The following is a 12968-nucleotide window of genomic DNA, read 5'->3' as shown; positions in this document are numbered from 1 at the left end:
TGGTGCCAGTGCCAACAGCCAGGTCTGAACCAGCTCCCTCTGTGCCCACAAACTGGCAGAGTCCTGGGATTTGAGGAGAGCAGGGGGTGCTTTGTTTTCAGAAATCTCTTTTGGAACTCAAAAGCCTGGTAAAAAATAATGAAGGTGGTACATCCTCATAAAGCTAAGGATGACATTTTTCCCAATTACATTTTAGCACTCCTGAACAGAAATGATGCTCCTGTGTTAAAATCACCCTCTATACTAAGAGGGCCTTGGCTTTAAAGGCTGTGGATTGAAGGGTGTTTAAAGTAAATTGGAAGAACTGTGGCAGTTAAACTTGTTGGGAACTTTGGTTCATTGACAGATAAATCTTAAGAAAATACTAGAAGAATTGTCCCTAACAAATGTTATCAAAGCTCAGGTCTCTCGGAGAATTCCAGCTTTTTCACCTAACCAAAGCTGCAGGCTGTGTCCAGACCTGAGCTGAGACAGATCAGACAGCTCTGGGGGTAATTATCGTGGGCTCAGTGGAAAGGCTGATTAGTTTCTTGGTGATACAGGATACCTGGAGGGTGTGAGATAGATCTCTTATCAGGGTGAGGATGTGGCACCTTTCAGAGTCTTTCTGTGTAAGTTGGTATTGTGAAAAGGCTCATCTTATTTCAGTGTACAATTTACGAAAAGCATTGGGATTTTGTGGTTTCAAAGAAAAACAAAAGGAAGGCATAACCCATAAATTCTGCATGTGAGAACAAATCTAAGCCAGCTGCAGCACCCTTCAGCCTTTTCTTGAATCTTCATCTTGTAAATTGGATTGGAAAGATGCAGGCAGGTTTAGGACCATGAGGTAGCACTCCTTACCCCTGCTTTGGACCACAGCCATGCTGAGAGTTTGTGTAGTTTCTCCACACTGGGGTTAATTTCAAGATGAGAAAGGATTTTGATATCCCTAACGGAAGCTGAAACACGAACATCCCAATCCTCAGGTCTAGGGGTGATACAGCTTTGTGAAAAGATGAGAGCAATCTCTTGGTAAAGAAACTGATGATAAGAAAACAGCAACAATCCAATTCTATATAGGTTGTCTCCTTTTCTCTTGAAATACAATATCAAGAAAATGAAACTTGGGGGGGAAAAAAAGGAAAAAAAAAAAAAAAAGAAAAACCTTTTCCAAAACCTTAAATATAAATCCTTTATTGTAATATAAATCTTTATCCTTTCAATGCATGATTGTGTGAGTCTTCCCTTTTCTTTGGGATGTATTTGCCTCTCAGGCTGATTGATGTCTGTCTTCTCTTTACCCTGTGTTCTTAGCGCTCTCGTAGTAATTCTTCTGTCCATCTTTTCATTGTTCTGTTTAGAAAAAGCACATTCTTAAAGCGCTTTTAAAAAGATGGGATATAATCATACAGTGCACCTTTTATAGGTGTGTGTGTATATATTTTTTTTTTTTCTCCTATATGCATTTAGACTGCTGTGGAGTGGTGGGGGTTTTTACCAAATAAGATTCCCAAAGTATGTACTCAAGGTTTAAAATTCATGGGGTGCTTTTTTCACTTCTTCAGAACCTAAACTTCAAAGGGGTGAGCGTAGCAGTGCAGTTTGTGCTGAAGACTAATGGAGCGCTTTACATCTGAAATGGGCTGCACTGTATGTTGTGTGAAAAACTTGGCTGGCAAATTTTGTATTCAAAAAAATCTATTTAATTTGCTTTTCTTTAGCCAGTTGAGCTCTACTCTAACTGGAATTCAGCAGCGCTGCCTGTGTGCACACCAGCAGTTCAGCCCCATCACTAATTAAAATTAAAACTCAAATACATTATTTCCACAATTCTAAAATACTAATTTTTTTTCTTTCAAATTACTGATACCTTAAATTCTTTCATTTTTTTAACTGATTCTTTCAAACTCTTTCTCCCTTCAGGTAACCTTTTCGACACAACAGACCATCTGATAGATGCAAACCCAGATTTTTCAGTTTGAATTTCACATCCTGCATCAGTGTTCTTAGCAGATAAAACATCCTCTCCTTTGAGTACTGTTCCTGCAAGCTCAGCACGAGAACTTCAGTGTACTACAAGACATGGGCATCCATACAGTTTTTCTTACAAGTCTGTGTTTTTTCCATGCATTTTCCATGTAACCTCAAGTAATGAAACCACCAGATTGCTTCATTGTTCCTCATTTTAATTAAGATTATTTCCCTCCACATCCCATGCATTACTGAATTAATGGGGTATCCACTCTGAGGTCATCTCTTGCCTATGTTTTTCCTCCATGACTGTATTTTTCCACATGTTTGTATGCTTGCCAGCAGTGTCTGATCCTAAACCACAAAGAAGTTGTGACTCTTTCTGTCCCCAGGGACCAGGGTGGCCTCTCTCTCCACCGTGAACCCTGGGGGCTTAATGAGCTCTGACTGGGTGAAGCTCTTTGCTTCCACAGACCCACTTTTCCTTTCCTGGCTGCTGCGGTACCAATGACCAGTCACACACAAAAAAGTCCTTACTGGGTTTAGGAGGAAATAAAGCAGGATTTCTCCCAGCAGTGCCCAGGTTCCTAGTTATAGCAAGGAGAAGCTATTCCTCAAACAATTTCCCATATGTGGTCCTAGCAGGATGGCTCTTGTGTATCTTTGTAGTGCAGATTGCTGGAGGTGGTCATTTTCCCCTCACTGTTGCCCCCAGCTTGCTCAATCACCTCAATTTCAAAATGTATTAATTTTCTGTTTCCTAAGAAGAGGGTCTGCTCACTGTGATTTTTCAGCCACTGTCTGTGGCAACAATACTCACCTATTTAAAAGTACAAGTCACCTTTCAACTGGCACTGTATTGATATCTCAGCAGTTAAGACAAGTGAATCGATCAAGAAATTGCACTACCCTCTTAGACACTGAAAGGGTCAGGTCAGGGCTAAGGTAAAACCGTGTGCGGCCCTCCCTGTGAACCTTCATTTCTGCACCTTTCATCAGCACTAAATTCACTTTAAAAATGTCACAAAGGAATCTGGAAGGTCTTACCTGCAACACCTATTGATCACCAGGCAGTTTGAGCACATTTCCTGCAATTCGAGGGAGAGCTTGCTAGAGCCTTTGCCATTGTGTTTCCATTCCCTGTGTGTATCTTATCTTAGGTACTTTTTTTATTTTGTGGAAACTATTTGGCCTTTGAGTGTCTCAACAGAAGTGCTGTTACGGAGTGGGATGGTTTTTAAAATGTTCAACCTGTTTTTTTAACAATCCTAATGCCTGTTTCTCAGGCGTCACAGAATACCCACAAATAACACTGAAGCCAATGTGAACACTTTGTTCTCTTGGCACCTGAGAAACCAGGCTCCCAGCTGTTCCCCACCCACCTTCCATGAACTTTTAGGAATGACCATGTTCTCTCTGAAACTGTGGAATAGATTGAATGTGCACTGCAAACCTTAAATTTTGAGTCTTTCCTTCCTTCATGGCTTGGAGTTGCCTGCATTGGGCAGGGGGCACCGGTCCGTTGTGTTGTAACCCTTCAGCAATGAAATCAGCGTTTTGTAAATTTGGAAGATTGCATTTGTGTTTACTTACTGTGACTACTGTTCAGACTTTCTTCAGAAATCTTTTTATAGGGTTTATTAGAGAGAAGAAAAAAAAATCATTCCATATTTAGCTAAAAATGTCTCAATTTTCTGTATATATGTTTTATTAATATGTAAATATTTAGATATTTTTAAATTACTATGTTCTTAATAAAGCGACAAGGGACTAGTTGTGAAATGGTGTATAACATTGTGTCGTGTTACCGATCTCTGGGAAATCCTCTTTGTCAGTTCAGAAAAGAAAACCTACAATAAATAACTTTAATTGCATGTGTGTTCCTGTGTTCTATGCTGGATTCCCATAGTTTAGAGGAATTACTTTACCACCAGTGGACTACACATAGGAAAACCCTGAAAGTTACCACCAGGATACTGTTTTTCCAGCTGGCTCAGTCAGAAACCACACTGGTCTTGCCAATCAACAACATCTATATTCAATCATGTAATAACTCTTGAGTATTACGAACTGATATGCTTGAAGTCTAATTTTAATTGAATTAGGTGCCTTTATAATCTGCACTTAAAAGGTTAAGCTCTGCTTCTATGGAAACAACACACAGGAAGGACAAACCAATGCTCACAGGTTGGAGTAGCTGCAAAGATATATGCTTGGTAATTCATTATCACACCCTCATCAAATGTTTAGCCTTAGAAAATACTTCCTGCAAAAACATGTTCCTGGTAATCTTCCATCAATTCCAAGGAGCCAGTGAAGTGTAGTGAAGCAGCAGCTCACCACACCTTTTTGGCCTTATACAAGGAGCACTGTGGAGGTACTGCTGGTAGAAGGTCCCAGTGAGAGCTCCTTCACATGTCAGTGGCTGCCCAGATCAGGCTGAAGCCTGGTGCACATCCTGCATCCGTGTGGCGTGGCAGGAGCCAGTGCTGGTCCTCCCCTCTGGGGGGTGCTGGAAGAGCATCTCGCTCACAGATCACAGAATGGTTTAGGTTAGAAGGGCCCTTGAGAGCTCCAACCATGGCAGGAGCATCTTGCACAAGATGAGGTTGGCCAAAGCCCTGTCCAAACTGGTCTTGAACACTTCCAGGGATGGAGCATCCACAGCTTCTCTGAGCAACCTGTTACAGAGCCTCATTGTAAACCAATCTCATTGGAAAATTGTTTTTCTTAATAGCTAATGTAAATCTAACCCTCTTTTGGTTTAAAACTGCTGCCCCTTGTCCTGTTCCTGCAGGCTCTAGTAGACAGTCTCCAAGCCCTCTCTATCTTTCTTACAAGTCCCTTTAAGTATTGAAATGCCACTCGAAGGTTTCTTTTTCTCTGGGCTGAGCCTCCAGCTCTCTGTACCTGCTCCAGCACCTCAATATCTTTGTAGTGCGGAACTCAAAAGTGTCCCCAGGATTCAAGGTGTGGCCTCACCAGTGCCAAGTTCAGGGGGGACAATCACTGTCTTGGTCCTGCTACAGAGCAGGATGTTAAAGCCTGGCTTTGTTTGGCTTGTGTTTTAAAAAACAGAGACCAGGTTAATACACTGCACCTTGCAACATTTAAGTGGAGCACCTTAAATTGAGTTTAAGGTACAATTATGAGCAAGAAATGTTCCTGTGTGCTGCAATCTGCATGACACTAATCTGATCTGTGCTGCAGAGCCAGCAGCATGTGCTGCTGCCAGGCTGCAGGTTCACCTGTTGGAGCAGCTTTGGGATGGAGCAAGTGACTCTGCCAGCACCCACACCTGAGCTCCAGCCACGCTCCTGCTTCCTTGCTGGCCCAGTGCATCCCTCTGTCCTGTGTACAGGACACTGGAGATTAATACTTCGGGTGAAAAAAATCCTTCTGAAGCTGAAGAGGAAAAAGGATATCCTCCTGGTAACATGAAAGGAAACTGAAGCCTGGGCTTTATAAAAAATGCATTAATTGCGAGACAAGAAGAAAGTCATCTCAAGTGCCTGTGACATGTTGGTTTAGAAATGGCTGGCTGAGTCTTTCGGGGGAAACACACCCTGTCACATCAGAGTGGTTTGGGGATGGGTGGTCCTGATGCAGCCACCCCTCCTCTAGAGAAACCTTCTCCCCAAAAAGCCTACCCTGTGCTGAGGCCTCGCTGGGAAGTGCATTTCTCCTTCACTGGGGCAGGGAGGGGGTACGGTCCTAGAAAAAAACCCATGGGGCCACGTCCTCCTAGAGAAACAGATGCTGTCGGCATTTTGCAAGACTCTTCAAAAATAACCCCCTTGTGCATGTTCTCCCCCAAACCTAAAGCAGCAAAATGCCTGGTAGGAGGTGCTGAGATATCTCTTGTCCCTCCACTGGCTCTCCCACTGCTTAAGCATCCCCACAGCTGGGCTGGGGTAAGCACCTTCACTCCTTCCTGCCACGCAGTCATCACAGAGAGGCAGGGGAAGAGTTTGTACAAGTAGGTCAGGTATGATTTCTCATCTGTCGACTGCTAATAAAAGCCACCGATGTGAAACCTATAACATTATGTGTATAAATAATTTAGCTCCAGTGTGTAAACATCAATTCTGGGTTTTAAAAAAACCTAAATACTTCCATCAGCTTTTTCTACCCTCTCTATGCATATGTTGTTACACCCAGCTGATAACAAGGGCAGTAACTTCATGTTAAAGTGTTCACAACAGCACTGTTGCCCCTGAAGCTGCCTACAAGCATGGGGTGAAGAGCTTCATTCACCTCTGCCCAGCAAGAGCCATCACAGGTGAGAGTACCATGGTGGCCCATGGCTCCTGCTGGAGCCTGGCCACAGGGCCAGCTTGGAGTGCAACCATCACCACGGGCAGAGATGTCCCCTGGCTGTGTCCATCACCAGCACTCCCAGGAGAAATGTCATTTTCAGGTGATGCCTGGACAGGTTGGGGTGGATGGCAAAGACCAACCCACATAGTTCTGCCATCCACTGACCCTCAGGTGGCCTGGAGGATCTTTCCTGCCCCAGGATGGTTCAGCATATGATATGGACTGCGTGTGCACTCCAGCAAAGGAAATCAGTCCAGGAGACTTTTAAAAACCTCACTGGCAGCAGTGCTTCCACAACACAGGAGCCATGCTCTACTTTTGCCCCATGCCCAGCACTGCCCTGGAGACATCAGGTGAAAGGGGTGTCAGCTAGAGAAGGATGAGGGGAGCAGTGTCAGGACAGTGTGAGCCCGTGCCAGCTCCCCAAGGAGTCACCAGGAAGTTAACAGGGATGGATCTGGACTGGAACTAGCATGTGGCTACTGCCATTACCATAGCTTAGAGAAAGCAAAGATTAATGTAATCATTTAATCCTGAGAGATTTCAGGATTCACTGACTGTATCTCATGTCTCCATTCATCGTGGCACAGGGGATGTGTGTAAACTGCTCTGCTCTTAGCTGGATCTCTGCTCCCTCCTGATTTCCCTTTTCCTGAGCTCCTGCATAGGCCCTCAGTGCCCAGCTCTCCCCACTGCCACATCCCTGCCTCCTGACACAGCTCTGGTAGGCCCTGCCTCACTTTTTAGCTGCTGAGAATGGTGACATCATCCACCCTTTGTTTGCTTGAATTTTTCCTGGTGATGGTTCCGTCCTCAAAACTGACAGACCTCCACCTCCCTGGTCTGACGCTCAGCACCAGTGGGGTATGCACTTCCTGCAACTCCATCCTCCCTTCATGTACTGCCCTGATGCTGTAAGGAGAGCCAAGACTGGGCTGGACACTCTGCAGGGAATGGGGTTTGCCTCAGGGTTAGAAGTAACCTTTGCCTGCAAAAAATTTGCCCAACCACCACAGTCTGGCTGGACAACAGAACAGCATCAGTGGCAGCCGATGACTCGCCGTGGATTTGTCCTTTCTGTCTCTCTGGTCCAGGGTACCACGTGTGATCTGACACCACATTCATTACAAATGGGCTCCCACATGGCTCCTTTGCTGCCTTTCACTGAGCATGATGCATCATCTCTCACCTCTCATTTAAAGTCCCTTTGGGAAGGCCTTGGAGCAGTCCTCATGCAGGCCCCCAGCACCCATCTCAGTGGGATGATGTCCCTGGGGATTGCGCTGACCCAGATGCCAGACCTTGTACTCAGCCTTTTGAACCTCATGAGGTTCACACAGACCCACTCCTCGAGCCTGTGCAAGTCCCTCTGGAAGGCATCCCTTCCCTCCAGCACATCAGCAGCACCACTCAGCCTGGTGTCACCTGCTGAGCGTGCTCCAGAAACCACTGTCTGTGTTGCTGATGACAATATTAAATAGTTTTGGTACAAGCCCTTAAGGAATAGCTCTCCTTTACCAGTTTCCACGTGGCCATGAAATGTTTGACTGCATTCTTTGGACATGACCATCCAGCCAGTTCCTTATCCACCTAACAGCCCCTCCATCAAATTCATACCTCTCCATCTCGAGGCCAAAGTGGTGGGGAATGACCATATGAAAAGCCTTACAGAATCCTGAACCCCACTGCTGTGGCTTGTAGGTCATACAGGATCTAACACCATTTGAAGAGTAATCAGGTGGTGGCAGCCTGTCTCACCCAGATTTTACCCCATCATGGAGTCAGAGACACTCCCACCCACTGAAACACCTCTGCTGGATCTAGGGGTGCTGTGGGGCCGAGACCTCTTCTCCTGAGCTGGCAAATCAGGTGCTGCAATGCACACAGGATGCTGCCACAGCAACACCCCCAGGAGGCTCTGACCCAGCAGAACCCCACCTTGGCACGCAGAGCCAGGGCTCACAGGCTCCGTGTTGGGGCGTGCAAATCCTCTCTGCTTCATCCCACAAGTATTGGTCCTTGAAACCGCGAGGCAGAACACTGCTGGGCCGACCTTGAGTGGCTCTCCCATGTTCTCCACCCTCCTCCGAGGGGGGAGGTGAACCCACCCACCCACCCACACATGAACCACTTTGCTTTGGTCGGCCACAGACCCCTCTGTAAGTGCCAAGGTTAATGCAAACAGCGCTGCCCTCCCAGGGAGGGTTCGCTGCCAAACCCCAGATCTCTTCCTCCAGAAATAAATTGCTCTTCAACTATTGCCATCTTGTGGCGTCTGTGACCCGTTACTTGTTCCTTTTATCTTCTAATGGTGTTGGTGAGAATCAGCAGTGTACACAGGCAATTTTAAAATGAAATGTAAATGAATCAGAAATGCCTACGGAGGAGCCATTAGCATAAATCCAATCAAAGGGCTTTGTTTAACTTGTTAAAAATGACTAAATATTTAGTGAGTGTGGGTGGGTGAGGTGATTCTTGCTCACACTTGGGAAGTTTTAGAAGCAAAACTAATGCTGATATCCTAAATGGCTGAACTTATAAGCAATTTTCTACCCTGAACTGTGCTTCCTTGGTCTATAACTCGCCGGAATATTGTCCCCTGTTCAAGATCACCTCTAAAATATTATCACAGAATATGCTGAGTTGGAAAGGACCCACAAGGATTATCAAGTCCAACTCTTGTCCCTGCACAGGACACCCCGAGAGTCACACCCTGTGCCTGAGAGCATTGTCCAAACACTTCTTGAACCCTGTCAGGCTCAGTGCTGTGACCACTGCCCTGGGGAGCCTGTATTTGCTTCTAGGAGCAGTTGACTCACTCAGAAAGATATCTGAACTTTCGTGAGCACTGCAGGCATCTCCTGAGAGTGGGGATTCCTTTGGAGCAAACGCTGCCCATCTCTGTCATGCCAATGGTCCCACCCAGGTAGAAAGCTGAGGGTGCAATGCAAGATGACACCACCAGCAGTGCAGAACCACCATGACCACCTGTGTTGTGCACCACAAAGATCATCTTGGGAACTGTAGACTCAATAGAAGGGAAATATTTTCCACAATGAAAGTGATGAAACATTGCAAGAGGTTGCCCAGAGAAGTGGTACATGCCCCATCCCTGGAAACATTCATGGTCAGGTTTGTTGGAGCTCTGAACAACCTGATTTAGTTGAAGATGTTCATGGCAGAGGGTTTGGAACCAGGTGACTTCTAAAGGCACCTTCCAACCCAAACCATTCTGTGATTCTATGAACAAGAGACATTCCAGTGCCTATAGATTTTATCCAAACTAGTAGGAATAGGAAGGGTCCACTTCTTAGGCCCCAGTGTTACCTGCTGAGTGTCAGAAAGTGCACAGGAAGCTGATGTTTGGTGGCAGTTTCAGTGGCACCAGCAGACCAGCCCCAGCTCCTTGTGTTCCTCTGCTGAAATCCATCCTGCCTCCACTCCTCCTCACACTCTCACATTCACAGCAGCTTATGCAAAGCCACCCTGATCAAACCAACCCTAAAGCAAAGTGGAGAAACTCCCATTTTTTTTTGCAGTACACATCGGTTATGCTCTAGCTATATGGACAGTGCTAAGGATATTGGTCATAGCGAGATGCAGCTCTGCAGCTTGGATTAAATCAAAAACTGAGTTAAAAACAGCGCTCAGACTTGGTTCTGCTGTGACTCCTTGGGCTCCACAGGGATCACTCAAGCTGGCAGCAGACAGGGCTTGGGGCAATGCTTTGCATTTGGGAAGAGCAGCTATTTCCTGCTGCTTTGCTCTCTGGAATGGAGTTGCATTGGGTGGGTGTTAATTGCCTTTCTGGAAATCAAAGCAGCAGGCACGGGGGCTGTCTGCTGGTCTTTGCTCCCCCCATGCGCTGCCCATCAGCCTTTGCCTTCCCCTCTGCACAGGGAAATAGCTCACCCGGAGGGATGTCTCTCCCCAGGGACCCCCAGGCTGCTCTGAGCTATTGCCCCTTTCCGCAGCCTTATCCCAAGCCTGAGGTCCTGCAAAGGCAGATGCTGCTGTGGAGAGTTTACTTAATACCAATGCTGGGCACAAATCCTGGGAAAACACACTCAAATCTGGCTGCAGGGAGGGGAGGAGGAGCAGTGGGGTGCAGGGAATGGGAAAGAAATGGAGAAATGGGAAGATTTCATTTGTGATTGTTTCCCCTCCCTGTGTGAGTTTGTGGGTTTTACTTTTAAATGCTGGGGAGAAGTTCTTTAGGAGAATGTGGAGCACCACATTACAGCACTTCCCACTACTGCCACGTGCATCTGCTGAGTGCAGGGCTGCATTTGGGGGTACAGAGATATGGGGAGCCCTGCCACCCTCCTCCATGCACCCCCACATCCAGCCAGTCCCACCAGAGAGATCTCACCTCCTGGCAGCTCCAAGGATCCATCACTCCATGGAAAACAGCCTTTGCATGTCTTGGTGCATGTAAATCAGGGGCTTTCCAGGTGTTTTTTGGGGGAGCCACTGCCTGTGGGCTCAGCAACCCTCATTGCTCCTGCTAGCTTGGGCTGGGAGCAGGAGAGACATTTCAGTGCCTCCTCTGCTGTGAGACTGTTATGGCAACACACTCACATCCAACCCCTCAGGGAGATCAAACCACCCAGCCCCTGCTTAGGGGCTTGGGTTTGGTTTGGTTTTGCTTTTCCAACGGGGAAAACACACCATTGCACAGTGGTTATCCCCTGAGGAGATGAGAGGTGGCTCTTGGCATTGGTCTCTTCCAGGGTGCCTCACCTGCAGCTCTGAGAGCACTTTGCTGATGTTTCCCATATAAACCCCTTTTTCCCATTTGCTCAAGTTTTAAGTGCCTGGCTGGCACAATTCCGGGTGGAATTCAGCTCTGTTTTGACAGACAGCAGTTCAGGTGCTTTTAGGGGATCCTAATTACATGCTCATCTAATGGATACTGCTGGGGCAGAAGAAGGAGAAGGGACAGGGACAGACCTGGAGGGCTGGCTGCATGTCACCCTAGGGAGGGAAAAGGGAAGCTGGGAGCAGCAGCATCCTTCACTACCACAGCCCTGGTTTCATTTTGCTCCTTACAATAGCCACCTGTTTTCCAGGGGAACTGCTTGTTTCCCTGCTGGTGCATCCAACCAGTCTTAGTTCAGCATCAAGAAGGGCCTGGCATCTCAAAAAGCTGTGGATGCCCCATCCCTGGGAGTGTTCAAGGCCAGGTTGGCTTTGAGCAACCCTATATATCAAAAGCTGTTCCTGTCCATAGCAGGGGGTTTGGACTAGATGAACTTTAAAGGTTCCTTCCAACTCAAACCAGTCTGTGATTCTAAAATTCTATGGTTTAAACAGCACATTTGCCCTCTGCTGTGCTTTGGCAGCAGAACATTTCCCCTATGGATCCGTCTAAATTCCCACCCATCACTACCAACCCCTCCAGCTACCGCACAGGGCTGGCAGCGGAGGAAAGCAGGAAAATCCTGGATGGAGAATAAGATAGAAGACTCCTTGCCAGAGAAATTATCTGAAGCAGGTGGTTCCAGCTCAGAGGAACTCAATTTATATTCCCAAATGACATGCTGGGAGCTGCTCACAGCTCCATCAACAAGCACAACACAGGCAGGCAGATGTTTTGGCGAGTGCCAGCAGCTGGAATAGGATTGCTGGCTCAGCTCGGCTGCACCCATCACTCCAGACAGTAATTTGGAAGTCAGCATTTGAGACTCATCCCAAGGGAGCCTGTATCAGGTGGATGCAGCTCTGGCTGGCAGAATCACACAGCTCATTCTGAAACAAAGAGAGGGAGCAGAGTGCAGAGCTGGGCAGGAGACACTCCTGGATTATTTATAGGCTCCAGCCTTGAGAAAACTCTGGCACTGAAAAGCACTGAAGGCCATGGTGGTGATGATGGGGCTGTGCCCCTGCCATCCACACTGCAGGAGCAGCTCTGCCCAGGGCACATCCCTGCCAAAGGAAGTGGGAAATGTTTGGAAATGCCAAGGCTCAGTGTGCTGGGGTGTGGCTTGGGGACACCGAGCCCTGCAAAGGGAGAAGGACACAAGGAGCATTCTAGTGGGCAATGCAAAGCACGAGGCTTGTCCCCAGTGCAGATGTTGTCAGCACAGGTGAACTTCCAGGTCTGGAGGGGGAAGGAGGTGGTTCCCACATAGGCTGGGCAGTGGCACTGAGGGGAGTGTGGCAGAGGCTGCTGCTTCACCAAGCTTCATGTGATTGTTTTATTTTCCACATGGTGGCCAGTAATAAAGAGCAGCTGTGCCGTGCCTGCTGCCCCAGACTGGCAGAACAAAGGGGCTCCAGGAAATGTTTCCCCCACATGTCACACCATGAGGATGTGACAGGCCAAGAGAGAAAAGGCAGGGTGGGAATGCCAAATCCAATGCAGTTCTGCAGAGATGTGTGTAAATCCAAGAGGGGTTCAGCAGAAGCCACCCCTAATGCTGCAAGAGGCCATGGGAGAGCACACAGACACATCTCAGACACAAAATGCCACCTTCCCAAACTGCTCACAAGGCTTCCACCTGAGGTACAACTCAGCCTGCCTGCCCTGGGGAGAGCCCTCCCCACCCCAGCCCAGGGCTGGTGGCTGCTTGTACAAGCCATGTAGGGACCTGGGCAAAAACCCAAATAACTGGGAAGTGGATTTTCCCTTGCAGCTTTTGGGGTGGCCAAGTGCAGGGGCAAAGCATGAAATGCTGCAAAAAGGATGAGGA

General features: G+C 47.4%; 1 protein-coding gene across 4 annotated transcripts in view; it reads left to right on the top strand.

Moving 5' to 3' along the window:
* The window catches only part of BEND7 (BEN domain containing 7), a 47442-nt gene extending 43615 nt beyond the window's left edge, over positions 1–3827 (top strand). For all 4 annotated transcript variants that reach the window (XR_005982550.2, XM_030290726.4, XM_030290704.4 and 1 more), the window contains one exon: positions 1906–3827. Coding sequence is in view for 3 of the 4 variants with exons in the window: in XM_030290726.4 (XP_030146586.3) it covers positions 1906–1964 (59 nt within the window). In the remaining variant the exon portion in view is untranslated. The remainder of the gene's footprint in view (positions 1–1905) is intronic.
* The last annotated feature ends 9141 nt before the right edge of the window (positions 3828–12968 follow it).

Source organism: Taeniopygia guttata, chromosome 1A (genome assembly GCF_048771995.1).
Source record: "Taeniopygia guttata chromosome 1A, bTaeGut7.mat, whole genome shotgun sequence".
Taxonomy (NCBI): domain Eukaryota; kingdom Metazoa; phylum Chordata; class Aves; order Passeriformes; family Estrildidae; genus Taeniopygia; species Taeniopygia guttata.
The sequence above is the reverse complement of the archived record's forward strand: the minus strand, read 5'-3'. Positions and strand labels throughout refer to the sequence as shown.